At 42.9% G+C, this 18877-nt stretch overlaps 1 protein-coding gene and 1 long non-coding RNA gene across 7 annotated transcripts; one reads left to right on the top strand and one right to left on the bottom strand.

The window, feature by feature from the left end:
- Nucleotides 1-8766: 8766 nt before the first annotated feature.
- On the bottom strand, nt 8767-9677 carry LOC145722949 (uncharacterized). The gene is made up of 2 exons (XR_014147522.1): nt 9350-9677; nt 8767-9274 (listed from the first exon to the last, which is right to left on the bottom strand). It is a non-coding gene; the product is annotated as an uncharacterized LOC145722949 (long non-coding RNA).
- Nucleotides 9678-9912: 235 nt separating this feature from the next.
- Nucleotides 9913-17145, top strand: LOC102726121 (transmembrane protein 14C). 6 transcript variants are annotated; one of them, XM_081827680.1, is made up of 7 exons: nt 10056-10127; nt 10922-10987; nt 11095-11178; nt 11495-11571; nt 12416-12517; nt 15682-15769; nt 16636-17145. In XM_081827680.1, exons 3-7 carry the CDS (start codon nt 11156-11158, stop codon nt 16688-16690), a joined length of 345 nt encoding a protein of 114 aa, XP_081683806.1. In that variant the 5' UTR covers nt 10056-10127; nt 10922-10987; nt 11095-11155; the 3' UTR covers nt 16691-17145. The 6 variants fall into 6 exon arrangements, with proteins under 6 accessions (XP_030890912.1, XP_006739887.2, XP_006739886.2 ...); XM_081827681.1 differs by having other exon boundaries at nt 10068-10127; nt 11109-11178; XM_006739824.3 differs by lacking the exon at nt 10922-10987 and having other exon boundaries at nt 9988-10127.
- The last annotated feature ends 1732 nt before the right edge of the window (nt 17146-18877 follow it).

Genomic DNA, 18877 nt, shown 5'->3' with positions numbered 1-18877 from the left:
CCCCCAAGTAAAAGCTAGAAATTTCTTCTTTTGGAGAAAATGCACAGCTTAAAAAAAAAACCACTTTTATGTGTTTATTTTTTTTAACAGTGGTGAAACTATTTTTGGTAGGCAACATTTTATTAATTATGTATCATGGTGATATATACTATGTTAATGTGTAATATATTAATTTTTACTGTTATATAAAGCAAATAAAGATCTTTTCAAAATATTGTAGTTTAAAATATACACAGTTTTTTTTTTTTTTAAGATTTTATGTATTCACTTGAGAGAGAGCAAGCAAGCACGAGTAGGGGGAGGGAGAAGCAGGCTTCCTACTCAGCAGGGAGCCCGGCGCGGGGCTGGATCCCAGGACCCTGAGATCATGACCTGAGCTGAAGGCAGATGCTTAACCGACTGAGCCACCCAGGCGCCCCTAAAATATACAGTTTTTTTTGTTTTGTTTTTGTTTTTTTAAAGATTTTATTTATTTATTTGACAGAGACACAGCAAGAGAGGGAACATAAGCAGGTGAGTGGGAGAGGGAGAAGCAGGCTTCCCGCAGAGCAGGGAGCCCAATGCGGGGCTCGATCCCAGGACCCTGGGATCATGACCTGAGCCGAAGGCAGTCGCTTAACCAACTGAGCCACCCAGGTGCCCTCCTAGGTTTTTTTCATCTGTTTCAGGCCAACAAAAATTCACTTAATCTAACAAAGAGTCTTAAATTCAGCCTGCTGATTATAATCTTGTCATCTCTCATTTTATTCCTCAGTAGATTTCCTGGATGTTTTGAAAAGACACCTTAATAGAGGATTCGTAGATTGGAATTAGCTGACCGGATGTCAAATACCTGAGGCCAACAGGGAATCCCTCCCGTTCAGGCAAATTGAGACCTCTAACATTTGGACACTGGAATTGCCACTGCCCCTTCACAGGAAGGAAATCATCTAGGCCTACAAGCAAAGATGCATATGGTTTGGGGTTTTTTGTTACGTTTTTAATATTTTTTAGAGCAGTTTGAGGTTTATAACAAAACAGAGGAATGCACAGAAATGTCCCATATATCCCCTGCCTCTACACATGCATAGCCTCCCCCATGATCAACATCACTCCCAAGAATGGTACACTTTTTACCAAGGATGAACCTACATCATTGTATCATAATCACCCAAAGTTTGTAATTTACCTTAGGGATCACTCGGTGTTGTACACTGTAGGGGACAAATGTGTAATGACATATTAATACAATCCACAGAATATTCCCACTGCCCTGAAACAACTCTTGTGTTCTGTCTATTCATATCTCCCCTACCCGACTTCCCATAATCACTGATCTTTTTATTGCCTCCATAGTTTCACCTTTTCCAGAATGTACATGTTAGAATCAGAGTATTGTAGCCTTTTCAGTATTGTGGCTTCTTTCCCTCGTAACCTGCATTTAAGTTTCTTCTGTGTCTTTTCATGGCTCGATGGCTCATTTCTTTTTAAAGCTCAACAGTATTCCATTGTCTATATGTACCACAGTTTTTACCCTTCGCCTACTAGAGGACATCTTTTCATATGCTTATGTGCCATCTGTCTATCTTTGGTGAGGTGTCAAGGTATCTGGCTTTTTAATAAAATTGTTCTCTTACTATTGAGTTTTAAGAGTTTGTATTTTCGATAGCAGTCCTTTATCAGATGTCTTTTGCAAATATTTTTTTTCCTGTCTGGCTTGTCTTCTCATTCTCTTGATAATACCTTTTGCAGAAGTTTTTAATTTTAATAAAGTCTAGCTTGTCTATTTCTTTCATGGGTCATGTGTTTGATCTATCTTAAAAGGCTTCGTTATATCCAAATATCATCTCAGTTTTCTCTTAGGTTTCTTTGCAGGAGTTTTCTAGTTTTGCATTTTACATTTAGGTCTATGATCCATCCTGAGTTAATTTTTGTGATAGGTGTTATGGGTCTGTGTCCAGATACTTTTTTTTTTTTTTTGCATGTGGATATTCAGTTGTTCCAGCACCATTTGTTGAAGAGAGTATCTTTGCTTTGTTTTATTGCCTCTTCCTTCGTCAAAAATCAGTTGACTGTACAGTTGACCCTTGGACAACATGGGTTTGAACTGTATAGGTCCACTTACAGATTTTTTTTTCTATATAAATACAGTACAGTATTGTAAATGTATTTTCTCTTATGATTTTCTTAACATTTTCTCTCTAGCTTACTTTATTGTAAGAACACAGTATATAACACATTACAAAATATGTGTTAATCAACTGTGTTATCAGTAAGGCTTCTGGTCAGTAGTAGACTTTTAGCTAACTTTGAGGGGAGTTAAAAGTTAATACACAGGGGCGCCTGGGTGGCTCAGTTGTTGAGCGTCTGCCTTCGGCTCAGGTCATGATCCCAGGGTCCTGGGATCGAGCCCCGCATCGGGCTCCCTGCTCGGCGGGAAGCCTGCTTCTCCCTCTCCCACTTCCCCTGCTTGCGTTCCCTCTCTCGCTGTGTCTCTCTCTGTCAAATAAATAAATAAAATCTTTAAAAAAAAAAAGTTAATACACAGATTTTTGACTGCGTGGAGGGTCTGCATCCCTAAGGCGCTGTTTGAGAGTCACCTATATTTATGGTGGTCTTTTTCTGGGCTCTATTCTGTTCCAATGATCTGTTGTGGGTTTGTTGTTTTTTGCCAACACCTTAGTGTCCTGATTACAGTAGGAAAGTAAGTCTTGAGGTTGTGTAGCATCAGTTCTCCAATTTTGTTCTTCAATATTTAGTATTTAGACCATTTACATTTAAAGTAATTAAATATTGATATGAGTGCTATTTTGTGAATTGTTTTGTTTTTTTCCCCATGTTCTCTGTTCCTTTGTTATCTTACTGCTTTTGTGGTTTGATGGTTTTCTTTAGTGTTATGTTTGGGTTCCTTTTTATTTTTTGTGTATCATAGGTTTTTGGTTTGTGGTTACTATGAAATTCCTATATATTGATATATACATATATATAAATATAGATAGATATAGATATTGATATATATATATCTGTCTATTTTAAGCTGTTAAGTTCTAACACATTCTAAAAGCAAGACATTTTTACTCCCCTCACCCGTTTTATGTTTTTGATGCCTTATTATACATCTTTTTATTTTTTATTATTTTTTTTTTTAAGATTTTATTTATTTATTTGATAGAGATAGAGAGAGAGCACAAGCAGGCAGAGGGAGAGGGAGAAGCAGACTCTCCACTGAGCAGGGACCCCGACGCGGGGCTCGATCCCAGGACCCTGGGATCATGACCTGAGCCGAAGGCAGCCGCTTAACCAACTGAGCCACCCAGGCGCCCCTACATCTTTTTATTTTGTGTATCCCTTAACTCTTATGGTTATAGTTGATTTTACTATTTTTTTCTTTTAACCTTCTTACTTTTTAAGTGGCTGATTTACTGCCTTTACTATATATTTACCATTATCAGTTAGATTGTTTTCATTCATATATTTTCTTACTTCTAGTTACGACCACTACTTTTCCACTTAAGACCTTTAACATTTCTTGTAACACCAGTTTAGTGGTGATGAACTCCTTTAGCTTTTGCTTGTCTGGGAAACTCTTTATCTCTCCTTCAGTTCTGAATGATAATCTTGCAGGATAGAGTATTCTTGGTTGTAGGGTTTTTGTTTTTTTTTTCCTTTTAACACTTTGAATATATCATGCCACATTCTTCTGGCCTGCAAAGTTTCTGCTGAAAAAGCAGCTGACAGCCTCATACAGGTTTTCTTTGTATGTGACTCTTTGTTTTTCTCTTGTTGCTTTTAAGATTTTCTCTTTAGCATTTTGCCATTTTAATTATAATATATCCTGGCATGGATCTCTTTGGGTTCATCTTGTTTGGGACTCTCTGAGATTCCTCTACTTTGGTGTTAGTTCCCCAAGTGTTAGGGAAATTTTCAACCATTATTTCTTCAAATCAGTTTCTACCCCTTTCTCTCCTTTTTCTAGGACCACTATAATGTGAATGTTAGTCCATGTGATGTTGTCCCAGAGGTCCCTTATTCTCATTTTTAAAAATTCTTTTCTTTTTCCAGTTCCGATTGGGTGATTTCCATTATTCTGTCTTCCGGATTGCTGATCTGCATCTTTTAATTTGCTGTTGATTCCCTATAGTGTATTTTTCAGTTCTGTTATTGTAACCTTCACTTCTGTGACTTCTCTTTGGTTCTTTCCTATATTTTGTCTTTGTTGACGTTTTCACTGTGTTCCTCCATTCTTCTCCCAAGTTCAGTGAGCATCTGTATGACCATTACTTTGAACTCTTTATTAGGTAAATTATCTATTTCATGAGGGTTTTCCCCTTTGGGGGTTTTATCTTTTATTGGAACGTTTTCTTCTGTCTCCTCATTTTGTTTGACTTTCTGTGTTTCTATGAATTAGGCAAAACAGCTACTTATCTTGGTCTTGAAGGAGTGACTTTGTGTGTGGCAGTGTCCCCTCTGTAGGCTGCATGTGCCTGGTAGCTTGGCTGGAGCAGGTGCAGGCCAGGGGATCCTGGGGCACTCTGTGTCGCTGCTACCCTGGCAGGACAGCTGGGGCTATAGTGAGTGCAGACTGCACTGGCAGGATTGCTGGACCTGGAACGGGTATGCAACAGAGGATCCCAAAGTGTTTTGTGCTGGGGTTGCTGTGGTGGATGGCTGGAGCTGGATCTGGCAAGGGTTGGGAATGCTGGGATGCTCTGTGCCTCGACCTCCCTGGTGGGATGGCTGAGCTCGAGTGGGTGCTGGTTGGGAGAGTCCCAGTGCATGAGGTATCAGGGCATTCCTGGTGAAATGCTGAGTCGGGTGCAGGCCTGTGGGGTCCCAGAGCACCCTGTGCTGGGACCACCTTGGTGGACAGCTGGAGTTGGTGTGTTAGGAGTCCAGGGCTCACTGGAGAGTCCAAGCAGGCTGGCTAGAGCACCTGGACTCTGCTCCCTTCTGTGCTATCCAGGTGGAGGGGGAATGTAAACCATGGCTCTCACTGGCACCTCCAACCCCAGGGAGTTCTAGTAGTTCTCCCACCATTTGGTAGACACGCTAGGGTTAATAAATGAATTTCCTTTACTTAATAGTTTAGTTGCCTTTAAATTGCGGGTTCTTTTTTAGATTTTATTTATTTGAGAGGGAGAGAGTGCGAGTACAGGCACGGGGAGGAGGGGAAGGGCAGAGGAAGAGGGAGAGAGTGGGGAGCCCTATGTGGGGCTCGATCCTGGGACCCTGGGATCATGACTTGAGCCAAAGGCAGACACTTAACCAACTAAGCCACCCAAGCGCCCAAACTGCTGGGGTTTTTTGCTGTGCCCCAGGGATGAGGAAATCCACATGTGGGTTCCTCAGTGATAATACTCCCTGCTGCGTGTTGTTGCTTTGGTGGTGGGTCCCACTGTTACCATGTCTCTGTCTCTTCCACCCTTCTCTACGTGGTCCCTCTATTTGTTGTGCAGAGGCTATTCAATCAACATTAGTTCTTCAGAAGTCATTCTCTATATGTAGGTGTAGATTCAGTGTGTCCATGGGAGAAAATGAGTGCAGGGTCTTCCTATGCCACCATCTTGAACCACCTCTCTCCTCCTCATCTTTTAAATTGATTTAATAAACCATGTGATTCAAGCATTTTAGGTCAGTCTATGAGCCTCTCTGCTCAGTGACCTCTGGCAGAACTTACCTGGTAGTATCCTTGGAAGCCATTACATTGACAATTGGTCATATAAAACTATATAATTTATTTGGGGGGATTCGTGTTCATGTTGTTTCTTTTTTCCACATAGACATGTATAGTCTGCATATAGTCTTCACCATCTAAATGTTGAATTATCTACTTCAATACTTGCGTCTGAGCAGATTCTCATGACAAATTCACTCTTTCCCAATTCAGACTGTGCCATGTTACCTAGATCTCCCCACTCCTTTGTTTATTCAGTAGCCGTGTATCCAGTGTTCACCATGTGCCAGGCACTACCTTAGATTCTGGGGACTGAAAGGAAAAGTGTGATCCCTACCCAAAAGACAAAAGTTTTGGTAAATAATTACATGTTTCATGAACCAGACTAATTCTATCTTGGACAAATCTGCCATGATGACTGTTCTGTGATGTGAACCTTCTTGAGCACTGGTCCCCCCATTCTTTCCTTAAGTATACCCTCGGGGTATAACATCCTTGATCTGCCCAGGAAATAGGAGACACATGCAAGTCTACTTGTATTGTGGCAGCCAAAGAAACACTCTGTCCCCCTAATAAGCCATTTCTTGTCAAGCTAGACTTGTCAAGCTAGACTTGTCAGCCTTTCTCTTTGGTCTTATGACTCCTTTACATAGGAGGTCCTTTTGCATACACCTCCCTTTCACAGAACACATGCAATGGCCTGGGATAGTCAGGGGCAGCTTGACTGATGACTTTAATAAAAAAATGAGATTGAGTTTTTAGACAAGGATAAAAAGGTATTTCTGGAAGAAGAAACGGGGTGCTATCTCAGCTAAGAGAGACTTTTAATTGCAAGAAACAAAAAGCAACTCTGGTTATTCCAAACTTCAACAGAGGGCATGGGGATGGTTTTATAACAGACATAAGTACATCTGACAGAAGCTGGGGTAGGAAGAGAACCAGAGCTCAGATAGGGACAGGGTGCGGTCAGGGCAATCTCTCCCTCTTGTCTCCTCTCTGCATATTGTCTTCATTCTTTCTGCAGACGAGCCTCTCTTATTCCACATCTGCTCATTCATTCAACACATGCTTATTGAGCATCCACTGTGTGCCAAGCACTATTCTAAGTGCTGCATAAACAACAACCTCATTCTCTAGGAAATTACATGCTAGGTTGGGAAGATGATTTTACAATTAGTAAGTTATATAGCACTAAATATGGAGGTAAGTGCCATGGAGAAAAATAAGCTGTGAAGTGCATATGCATTGCAATTTTATTTTATTTTTGAAGATTTTACTTATTTATTTGAGAGAGAGCACAAGCAGGAGGCAGAGGGAGAGGGACAAGCAAACTCCCCGCTGAGGAGGGAGCCCGATGCAGGGGTCGATCCCAGCACCTGAGATCACAACCTGAGCCAAAGTCAGACGCTTCACCAACTGAGCCACCCAGGCGCCCCTATGTGTTGCAATTTTAAACAAGATGATCCAGGAAGGCCTCACTGAGAAAGTGACATTTTTTTTTTTTTAAAGATTTTATTTATTTATTTGAGACAGAATGAGAGAGAGAGAGAGAGCACATGAGAGGGGGGAGGGGCAGAGGGAGAAGCAGGCTCCCTGCCGAGCAGGGAGCCCGATGCGGGACTCGATCCTGGGACTCCAGGATCATGACCTGAGCCGAAGGCAGTCGCTTAACCAACTGAGCCACCCAGGCGCCCCGAGAAAGTGACATTTGAATAAAGACATAAAGGAGATGAGGTAGTGACCTGGGAGATTATCTGGGAAATTCTGGGCAGATGAAGCAACAGGTGCAAGTGCTCAGAGGTGGAAACAAGGAGGCTGAAGCAGCATGAGCAAAGCGGAGATGAAAGTGAGCTGAAGGCTGGGAGGTAGATGTGTAGTCTGGTTCATGAAACATGTAATGTAGGACTTTATAGGCCATTGCATGAGAAAGGGGGCCACTGGAGAGTTTTGAGCATAGGAATGACACCATTGACTTTAACAGAAGTGTTCTGGTTACTGTATTGAGAACAGACTAAAGGGCAGCTCTGTTGTGTATTAACTGTGTGGCCTTATCCTTAACCTCTTTCTCCCTTAATTCCTCTCTGTGTAAAGCCAAGAGATAATAATAGTCTCTAGTGCTTAGGGTTAGTATGAAGATTAAATGAGTTCATCTATGTAAAGCACTTCATACAGTGTTTGGCATATAATTAGTACACTTCATGTTTTTTCTGCTATTGTTATGGCTCTAACATATGAGGTCCCAGGAGATGTGGCAGATAGGGTTGGTTGAGAACACAGGCAGTATTTTTTCATCTCATTTATTAATTGAGCTGGAGAAATTTATTAATGGAGCTTGGAGAAAGATTTATTGAATAGATGATGTTGCTCTTCAAAGCTATAAAATCTATCCTAAAGACCTAGAAACTGATACTGTGGATACTCAGTAGACATTAGGTGAAATACTGCAACCAGGAATTTGTTTGGCATTTTTGTTTGGGGGTTTCTTAGTGTGTAAAGTCACACACTGCCTATGTTAGCATATGATTTCTTTGCACCCACTATTTATGTCTGAGGTTCCAAATATATAAGGTTATAATAAGGTTCCAAAAATGATAGAATAATGCTGAAATTGAAGCACTATTCCTTTTTCACAAGCTGTTGTGGCAGATGGTCTTTACCGCTCTGGTTATCAGTGTGTATACATTTGTGTCTACCAAACATAATCCTGACTCTAGGCCTCTGTGAAACAAACAAGAACCCAAACAAACAAAACAACCTACTGATTAGCCAGAGACTAAAATCTTGCCCCTTACACAATCTTGGTCACACTCCACTGATGCATTTGTGGTTCAGGGTTCCAGTAATTAATCCAGTGGGCTCCTAGTTTGGAGCTGAGCTATTTCCTAAAATATGTTAATGCCAACTAGAAACATTACTGAACACAAATCATTGACTTGGTTTACTCTGTAACTGAAACAGGGCAGAGATCAATTTATTTTACGGTAACTGGAACTGCACACACAGAAATGCTGTGTGTTTTGGTTGAGGAATGACACAGAGGCAACATAATGTGAAGTTAAGGGTATAGATTTTGAAAGATAGACCTTACTTCAAATAACTGCTCCAGCAAGGACTAGGATCATAGGTAATTTACTTAATTCTCTGTGGTTCAATTTCTTTAAGTCTAAAGGACAGGGGTTAGATCACGGTGGTTATAACTAAGGTTTAAGTTTACACCTGAATAGGGAGGAACACATCCCTAAATCCATTCGGAGCTGGATTTAAGTTAAGTCCCACTGTTAGTTGTTCAGCATCTTGCAGTAATTCAGTGAGGGTCTGGCATACTGGAATTACTCAAGTTCTTAGTCCTTATCTGCTTTCCCTGGTTAGAATCAGTTATGGTAAACACAGGCTTCAGTTTTGGTATCTCAAAGGCAGGAGCTGCTGCAACTGGAAAGTTTTTGTTTGGGAGTTATGTATGAGCTGCAATTTCCTTCTTTCACTCAAGACTGTATTTATAAGATTTATCTGTGTTGATTCTTGTAGGAGATTAAGAAGAGAAAGACTTCAAGGATAAACACACAAATTTTGGTGTACAGCAATTGAGTGGTCCTGCAGGAAACGCAAGGAAGAGAAGCAGATCTGTAAAGGGAATGGAGATAATGTTTTGTGGACACTGGGGCATACAGAGGTAGCAGGAAATTATATTTAACTTACCCTCTCTCCTCCTTTAAGATACTGCTCAAGTAAACACCCTAAACACCCTGGCTTGCAGTCACCATCTCTGCAGGAAGAAAGTAGTTGTTACCATTGTAGGCAAAAAACGTGATCTGGTTAGAGTGACAATCCTCCCGGTTGGCATGCCTCCGATTTACACCAGGTAAACCACAAGTCCCTCCACTAATAGGGTCTTTCGGAGTCCATCCTCAGAAGCCCTTCTCTCGTATCCGTGGTCCCCACCTCAGGCCGGGACCACCTCCCAATGCCTCTTGCAGGACCCGACTCAAATTCTGGGTTTCAGGCAAGCTTTTGGAAAGCCGAGCTTCGAAGGTCAACTGCCCTTTCGGAGCGGATACATAGGGATCCAGGGGGGCGTAGCGGGACTCCCCGCCCCGCCCCGTCTCCGCGACCCAATGCGCGCGCCTCGACTCCTACCCTCAAGCCCCGCCCCATGCGTCTCCCTTCCCCGGGTCGCATGCGCGCGTCCTTCCTCCTCCCCTCAAGCCCCGCCCCATGCGTCTCCCTTCCCTGGGACGCCTGTGCGCGCCGTGACTCCTCTCCTCAAGCCCCGCCCCATGCGTCTTCCGTTTCCGAGACGCCTGCGCGCGGCGCGACTCCACCCCTCAAGCCCGGCTCCCGGCCTCGCCCCGCACCACGTTCCGCCTTGCCCTCGGGACGCAGAGCGCGCGGCGACGTTTCCGGCGGGACCCGGACGTCCCGCCTCACGGCTTGCGTGCCCTTGTCGAGCGGTGCAGACCTACGGCAAAGCGGTTCGGTACTTGGGAATTATTTTTCTATACCTTTTTGACCTTTGGGGGTTACGTAAGAGGCTTTGCTGCGCGTTAGGCTGCGTCATAGTTGCCTTTCTAGTCGCGCATTTTGTGCTTTCCTGAAAATAGATTGTGAATCTTGCAGAATCCCTGTGCTTTTGAGACACATGCTTACTGATGTAGCGTAGTGGTGATTAGTTTCCTGTGGATTTTATTGCTCCAGCTCCTTGAAAGTCCCAGTAACTCGGTGCTACTTGGAATTAATAACAGGCACAATTCCAAGCACCGCCCCCCTCCCCCGCCCCAAACAGGTATGAATTGTTTCAAGCTTTAAACCTAATTGGATACTAAATTGGATCCATCTATAAGAAAGTAGGAGTTATACCCTACTTCGCCAAGAGCGAAGTGTCCCACGTTAATTATGACTTGGGCTTTCCAGTATTTTACCCCCTCACAGACCTCAGTCTAACGAGCTATTTGGATGCAAAAGTAAATGCCATCTAAAAGTTTTGCAGATGTTGAGTTTTGCAATAATTGAACTCTGGGCAAGGGTAGAAAGGGGCAATTAAAATAGTTGAATTAAGGGCCCAGGGGATACTTAGTTTCCGATTTAGTAATAAGTTGGTTAGCTGATGAAAAGGTAAACTCATTACCTGTACAGAGCTCGTCAGTGAATTGCATTCAGTTTCCTGTAGGCCTGTGTTACTAGAATGGAGGTTATTACCAAAACGGTTGGTATCTGTTTAGCATTTACTACGTGCTAAGCACTTTTACTTATTACCCCTTTTAATTCTCACAGGAGCCCTAGGAAATTTGTACCATTCTTACCCTCGTGGTACAGTGAAGGAAGCTTAGGCTAATAGAGGTTGTAGCTTGCCTGTTACTTCTTAGCTACTAAGAGGTGGGGTTAGAACTTGGGTCCACTTCCTTCTGACTGCTGGAGAGCCGTGCAATTAATTGTCTCTGATCCAGCCCCTCCTCCGCAGGTGCAGGCCTGGTATACTCTTCTGTCTGGTCAGAGTGAAAGAGAACAATGCAGAGCGACTCTGGCCCACTGTAAGTACAGTGAATGGGAGAGGAATTGCCAGCAACTTCTCAAAACCAGAGCTTCTTTCCTTATCTGGAAAGGGCCCTAAGAGTAGACTGCTGGGCAGCACAGGGTATGGAAGGATGGACATGTAGCCCAGGGACCTGGGTTTGAGTCCCAACTCCATCACCGACTAGGGCAAGTCATCTAACCTCTGGGAGTTATGTTCATTTGTACCGTGATAAGACTGTTCTGGAATGATGATGTTTTAGTCCCATCCTGTGATTGTTTCTTTAAATTTTTTTAGCCGTGGTTGGCACTGATTTCTTGCGGTTTCATTTTCAGAGTACCTTTACATTGGATTGGCTTTGGCTATGCAGCGCTGGTTGCTTCTGGTGGGATCATTGGCTATGCAAAAGCAGGTATGGTTTGTAGCGACTTAACCTCCTAAGATTTTCACATTGTTGCTGGTAAAGAGTCCCCAGGTTCCCCAGAGTGCAATCTCGTTTGAGTCAAGTTTGCTTTAAGCCCTCTAGCTTGAGTGCAGGCTTATTTCAGTCCGGTGGCTGCTCCTGCACTTGCTTTTCCATTATCTGGTTGACCTAAAAGTCAGGCTTCTTGTCTACTCACTTGTTCTTGGCTTCTTTATCTAAAGCTGCGGGGCAGGGGTGGTAGTAGATTGTTATTATCACTGACTACCACACATTAGCCTTGACCCCAGAGTGTCATCTCTGTGCTCTCTAAATAGGAAGAAACCTCTTTTCTTTCCATGCTCATTTTTTGAAGTCTCCTCTTTAGACATAGATCTGTCAGTAAATGTGCTGTTTCTACCTCCTTTCTAGCCTGCATCCCCACCCCAACACACACACACACACACACCAGAATTCTTATTCTCAATTTTTTTTTTTTTTTTTTTTAACTCACTGCCCTTATTTCCCTCTCCTTTGGTGGTTTGCCTGAGTTCCTGCCTATATACAGTTCCAGCCCTTGACAGGTTAGTCAGGCCTGGTTAGGAGCCCTTCTTTTCGCCCTGGATGGAAGTATCTGTCTATTAAAAAAGAGAGGATTAGTGTGGTATTACCGTGCCTTCTCTGTAAAATAGCAACCTCCCCAAAACATTTTCCTGCTTGAGAGCTCCTTGGTTATGAGCTGTGTTAAGAGAAATTTTCTTTGCGGTTTTCCTCTGTGAGAAAAGGAAATCTTGTGAATTCTGTTAAGAAAATGAGTGTCTGACATTATAATGCAGAACTGTTTGCTTCCCTACAGGTAGTGTCCCGTCACTGGCTGCTGGGCTGCTTTTTGGTAGTTTAGCAGGCCTGGGTGCTTATCAGCTGTCTAAGGATCCGAGGAACATCTGGGTATTTCTAGGTATGTCAACGTCACTGTCTCCCTCCTACATTTATGTATCCCGAATGCTCTACCAAGAGGCTCTGGATTGGTGGAATGTGGCAGGTTCTTCACATGAAGACAGTTTTACTACTTTTGCCAAGTGCTAGGGAGGTTTTAAAATTGGGGGTGGGGGGAGTTGTGCTGGCTTCTGTTTATTTTCTGTGTACAGAATATGGAAAGGTTTTCATGCCTCATGAATTTAGATTTAGCCAATGAAATTAATAATAAACCTGTGCAAGGCAAGTGTATGTCTTTTAATCATTATGATTGCCCACTGAAGACCGTATGCTTGAGCATAGGATCACATGTCAGGCTTAGGTTTGCATTTTTCACATTTGAAAATCATTTATTAGTCCTTTAGCACTAAGCTAAATGTATGGCATAGGCCTTGCCTTCAGGGAGCCTTTACCTTGACTGACATGAAACATGAGTCTGCGGGGCTGCTGAAGTGTCCTGGGAGCTGCACGGACAGTGAGGAGCGCCAGGAAGGGAAGATTACTACTTATCAGGGTGGCTTTGGGTGCATATTTATTGAGCTCCGCCCATGTATCAGAACCTGCGCTAGGAGCGTGGGCATCTCACTGTCTCCACAAACCCGCAGAGTCGGAAAACCTATAGTTCTGGCCTTTATAGCAGTGGTTTGCACGAGTTGCCACGGGCTGGGCGGGAGAGGGCAGCAATGGCTGATGTGGGGTGTGCTGCGGAAGGAGGAGGGACCCAGCTCTCAGCTCTGCCTCACGGCTCCCTCACTCAAGTTCCTGAAAGACTTTCAGAGTTCTTTTTTCCCATTTCTGATTCCACTCCTCCACTCTCAGCAAATGACCTCAGTGCCTACTTAAAGAACAGCAACAGTCATCACATGGGGGCTCCACCATGCTGTCAGCGTCCATGCCTTCTGCTGTGCTGTTTCTCTCCTCTCCACGCTGGTCCCTCCATCCAGGCTTTGGGTCTCTATGTCCCCCACCTTCTGGAGTGTTATTCTGCCAAAGATGCCATCTCTTAACTTGGATTCCACCGTGCAGATAGATCCCTCCTGCTCATGTTCACGTGTCTTCTCTCACCCAGTAAAGAAAAAAGGACCTCTTGTGACCCCACTTCCTTCTCCAGCTGCTGCCCTTCTTCCCCTTCAGAAACTTCTCTAGAACAATCTGTTATACTGCTTGTTTTTATTTCCTCCCCTTCCGCATTCTCCACCCACTTCAGTCTCTGTTTTTGTCTCCTTTGTCCATGGAAATAGCTATCCCTGATTGTGCTAGTGACCTGGATTTTTCAGAATCCAGTGTGTGTGTGTGTTTTTTTTAAGATCTGTTTTATTTGAGAGAGAGGGCGCATGCGCACGCATAGGGGGAGGGGCAGAGGGAGAGAGAATCTCAAGCACACTCCCCGCTGAGCACGGAGGAGCCTGATGTGGGGCTCAATGCCAGGACCCTGAGATCGTGACCTGAGTCGAAATCGAGTTGGATGCTTAACTGACTGAATCACCCAGGCGCCCTTGCGGTGTACATTTTTTAATCCTCATTCTAGTGGCCTATTAGCTTTCTCAGCATAGTGGACCAATCCATTTTCCACTCTCCTGTTTTCTTTTTTATTTTCTTGTTCTCTTTTGTTGACCCATCTTCCTTGGCTTTTTTTTTTTTTAAGACTTATTTATTAGAGAGCTCGGGTGAGCAGGTGGAGGGGCAAAAGGAGAGGGAGAGAATCCCAAGCAGACTTCCCACTGAGCATGGAGCTTGATGTAGGGCTCAGTCTCAGGACCCTGAGATCATGACCTGAGCTGAAATCAAGAGTTGGCTGCTTAATTGACTGAGTCACCCAGGTGCCCCAAGACCTGGCTCTTTTTATATTCTTTTTAACCCTCTTGCTTGGCTCATTGGAGCCCAGGCCTTAAATTACCATTGAAACAGGTCACTGATTCACAAACGGATTTCTCCTCCAAGCTTCACTCTTCTATATACAGTTGCATGCTTGAAATCTTTTATTAGTTGTCTCAAGGCATCTGCCCAAACCTGACCTCTTGTCCTCACAACATTGGTCTTCTGGTGTTCTCCATCCATCTGGGTCTTGGTCTCCTCCCCTCCATCTTTATATCATTTTCACCAGTAGGTCCTATGGACACTACCTCCAGCATGTAGCCTAGATTGTCTCCTCTATCTCCGAGGCCACCATCCTCATCCCAGTTATCCCTGTATTTTGCCTGCATTCTTGAGGAAGTCTCTAAATTGGTATCCCTACATGCTCTAGTTTCGCTGTAGTTTGTTTTCCATAGAACAGCTAGAATTTTGTTTTTATAGTTCTGCTCATGATCCTTCTGCTTGATATCTTTTAATGGCTTCTAATTGCTCTGAGGATGAAGACCACAGTCCCTAGTATTGCTGTCAAGGCTCTGTGGTCTGGCCCCTCTTCCTCGCTAGCCATATTTTAGCCTTCATTTCCCTCTCACCACAAGGCCCTGCGTGTATTATTCCCTCCGCTTGGAATGTGCTTTCTTACCCCTTTAGCTCCTTCACTCCTACTTTTTAGATCTTGGCTTGATCTTCACACTTAATCTGCAAATCCTTTTCTGATTTTTCTGAATAGGCTGCATCCGCTGTTAAAGACCTTTTTTGTTTTTGTTTTTTTAAGATTTTATTTATTTGAGAGAGAGAGCACGAGTGGGATGAGGGGCAGAGGGAGAAGCAGACTCCCGCTGAGCAGGGAGACTAATGGGGGGGGCTCGATCCTGGGACTCCGAGATCATGACCTGAGCCACCCAGGCGCCCCTGTTTAAAGACCTTTTTTGATGATAGTTTTGTCCTCCAGCCCCTAGTGCAGTGCATGACATATAATAGGTATTGTAACAGATGTTGAAGAGAAGAGCATACGGCGTAAATACATCAGCAAGGTCTAGGAAAAAAAGACCTGTGGCAAATTTGGAGAAAACTATGGCTGAAGAGTGGTAGGAGGTGAGGCCAGGAAGGCCGTTTGGCCCAGACTGTGAGGGCCTTACATTCCAGTGTTTGTTCTTAGCCCCATAGAGCGTGGGTGGCCATGGGGAAGGAAATGATCATAGGAGATGGGGTCTGGCCCTTGAAAGATGGCTGGGACTTTGGTTCTCCTGCATATAAGATGCAATGATCTTTGATTCTTTTTCTTTTTCTCATCAGCTACATCTGGAACGTTAGCTGGCATTATGGGAATGAGATTCTACCGCTCTGGAAAATTTATGCCTGCGGGCTTAATCGCTGGTGCCAGGTATTTTCTTTTCTCTTGCTGTTCTTCACCAATATGGAGTTTAGTTTCATGCCCCCCACCCCAGACTTTGTACATTCAAAAATTTACTTGTTCTGGTATGCCTGGTGCTGGACATCAACTGAAGTGATGTAATTTACACACAAATAGGAAAGGCTGCAAAATGAAGTAAGTGCATTCATGATTTTGCTCTCACATTTGTGGTCTGGTCCGTCCCCTCTCCTGCCTACAATGGAAGGAGCTTCATGCAAAGCCATGACTGCGGCTCTGTGACTTTCAGCATGAGTTCCATATTTCTGAGTTGTGTGGGCACCCTTTATTATTGAACATTTTCCTAAAAGGGAATTTTGATTAAATCCTGCTGTCCAATGAACTTTGGTTATGAAACTCGAACCAGATTATTTTAAAAACGTATTCCGAGGACAGAATTTGTAAACATCTGGAAGAAGGTCCCTTACCTGACTTTGATCATAGTTATGATGCTGTCAAGCATAATGCTTTATAGTCAGCGTAGACCAAGGTCAAGAGCAGTGAACTGGGAGGCTGGAAATGTACCATTAACTAGCTCTGGAGAGACCTTGCTCTTCCCAGCCTTCAGTTTGCTCATCTCTTTGAATTATTGGCTATTAGATTAGGAACTCCCGATTCATATGTACTATTTTAAGGCAGTTGGGGTGCAAGACTGCCCCTTGGCATGTTATTCCTTTGGTACTTCCAGGGATGGGGGTTCACCTGTGCCTGCTCTGCTTTGGCATCTCCTCACCATGTAGTTGTGAAGGACCTGCAGTTTTAGTTTCTTTGAAAAAATAGTCGAGTGCCTGTTCTGTCCTTTACCTGATGTTTTTTGTTTATGTGTTTCTTTTGAACAGTTTGCTGATGGTCGCCAAACTTGGAATTAGTGTGTTGAATAGACCCCATCAATAGTAGTCATGTCCCGCTTGGACTCATGAAGAATTTAAAAACTTCCACTATTTTTAGTGTATAAAGAGAAACAAGTGCAGCATTTTCACATATTCTGACATTTTACTTAACAAAACAGAACAAAAATAACATTGAACTTTCCAGAAGAAATCAGTCATTATCATTATAGCCTTAAAGAGGTGGGTGGTATGTAACCCATGAGCTTCTTATATATTCTCATACAGTTTGATTCTTGTACGCGATGTTCTCTCTTCTTTCTGTATCTGTGGGTAAAGTCTCAAGGGGTAAAATGTTAGGTATCAACATTGAGGGCCTTGAAACCCCATGCCCTACTCAGAACAGTGTGAAAAAAGTCTCTTAGGAACTTTAGGATTTCTTTTCTTTGGCTTATCCTAGAGCACAGACCTACTTTGAAATTATGTCAAATGAAATATATAAATAAAGTTTACTGTAAGTAATATTTTCTATGGTGTCTTCGTTGCCAGAGCTGTCTAGAATGTAGAATGAGATGTGAATAGCAGGAAGCTGTAGGAATGTGAAAGTGTTCTGTTAATATTTTATTTAGTAATTACCTATTTTGAATAAGGACCAAAGAAAGTTATTTATGATTTGATTATATATTGCACTAAAGCTCATTTTAGAAATGATCCCTTAGTGAGGATTTCTAAAATTAGGACTGTGTAACAAAAAAAAAAGAAAGAAAAAATGAAAATGTGGTTAACTAGCTAATCTATAAATGTGAAACTAAAAGACCTGTCTGAAACTTGAATTACCAGGTTTGGTCTCTATACACTTTAACTGGACACTGACACATTTCCACCTCACTTTCTTTTGTTTTCAGCCCTGAGCATTAACTCATTCTGGTAGTCCTTACTTTAGTTTTCTCCTATTTCAAAAGAAAAAGGATATTTGCTTATACTTACCTGCTCCCTAACTGGTATCGGTTGGATTTATAGTATAATTCAAGCACTTATTAATCAAATTTATGTTTTCTTAAACTCTTTGAAAGGAGTCCTGGTTTTCTCATCCTTGTTTTATGTGATGTGGTTTTGACATGCCTGCCAGGGCCCATTCTTAAACGGTAATGCCCAGGGGCGCCTGAGTGGCTCAGTCGTTAAGCGTCTGTCTGCCTTCAGCTCAGGTCATGATCCCAGGGTCCTGGGATCCAGTCCCATATCAGGCTCCCTGCTTGGCGGGAAGCCTGCTCTCCCTCTCCCACTCCCCCTGCTTGTGTTCTGCTCTCGCTGTCTCTCTCTGTCAAATAAATAAATAAAATCTTTAATAAAAAAAAAAAAACCAAAAAAAGCGGTAATGCCCAGAGCTCTGCACAAGTTGGGTGTGACCAGGGTAGTGTATTCTAGACCATGCATTTCTGTTAATACAGCTGGGATCAAAATCAGATTTTTGGATAGTCTTATTACAGCAATGACTCATTAAACTTTTGGCCTACTGAGACTTCAGGTCTTTTTCTTGTACACATTATTAATAATGACTACTCCTAAATAGGAAAGGGTTGGTACTTGATGTCACATACTTACAAATACTTGATTAAATTAAAAATATTCTGTAGTTCCTGGCATAGTCAGTAATTGCCTTTTATCATGTAGTTGCACCAAATTCATGGTTTAAATTATGAGGACAAATCCATTTACAAATAGCTCATTGGTCTGTGGTATGACTTCATGCTCTGGTGAATCAGATTATTGTGAACTTCTCAAACGTTAGTCCTGTACAGTCTAAAGGAAAATGGACAAAGAAAATCAAGTAGGCAGAGCACTGCATTATCTTTCTGATATTTTAAAAACTGATTTTTATGGAAATGTGTTTGGGAAAAAAAAAACTGGTTATAGTGAGTGTTACAAAGGTCAGAACGCCACAGGTGGCCTGGGTGTTCTCTTGAGCAGTGAAGAGCAGCCTGTATTATCTTTGTTCACAGAGCTAACCTTTATGCTTTTTTCCCCAAACCCTGCTGTGTGAGGGCCAGGTAGAAGTGAACATTAGGGGCACCTGGGTGGCTCAGTCATTAAGCGTCTGCCTTTGGCTCAGGTCATGATCCCGGGGTCCTGGGATCGGGTCCCACATCGGGCTCCCTGTTCTGCGGGAAGCCTGCTTCTCCCTTTCCTACTCCCCCTGCTTGTGTTCCCTCTCTCGCTGTGTCTCTCTCTGTCAAATAAATAAAATATTAAAAAA

This window comes from Leptonychotes weddellii, chromosome 8 (assembly GCF_054177405.1).
Source record: "Leptonychotes weddellii isolate Sample4059 chromosome 8, ASM5417740v2, whole genome shotgun sequence".
Taxonomy (NCBI): domain Eukaryota; kingdom Metazoa; phylum Chordata; class Mammalia; order Carnivora; family Phocidae; genus Leptonychotes; species Leptonychotes weddellii.
The sequence above is the reverse complement of the archived record's forward strand: the minus strand, read 5'-3'. Positions and strand labels throughout refer to the sequence as shown.

Bases quoted from the DNA above. Each gene is read 5' to 3' on its own strand.
- LOC102726121 (XM_031035052.2), top strand. From the start codon at position 9,928: ATGCGTCTTCCGTTTCCGAGACGCCTGCGCGCGGCGCGACTCCACCCC. The intron at 10,128-11,494 runs GTACTTGGGAAT...TTTCATTTTCAG, and splicing joins ACCTACGGCAAAGCGGTTCG to AGTACCTTTACATTGGATTG. The intron at 11,572-12,415 runs GTATGGTTTGTA...GCTTCCCTACAG, and splicing joins CATTGGCTATGCAAAAGCAG to GTAGTGTCCCGTCACTGGCT.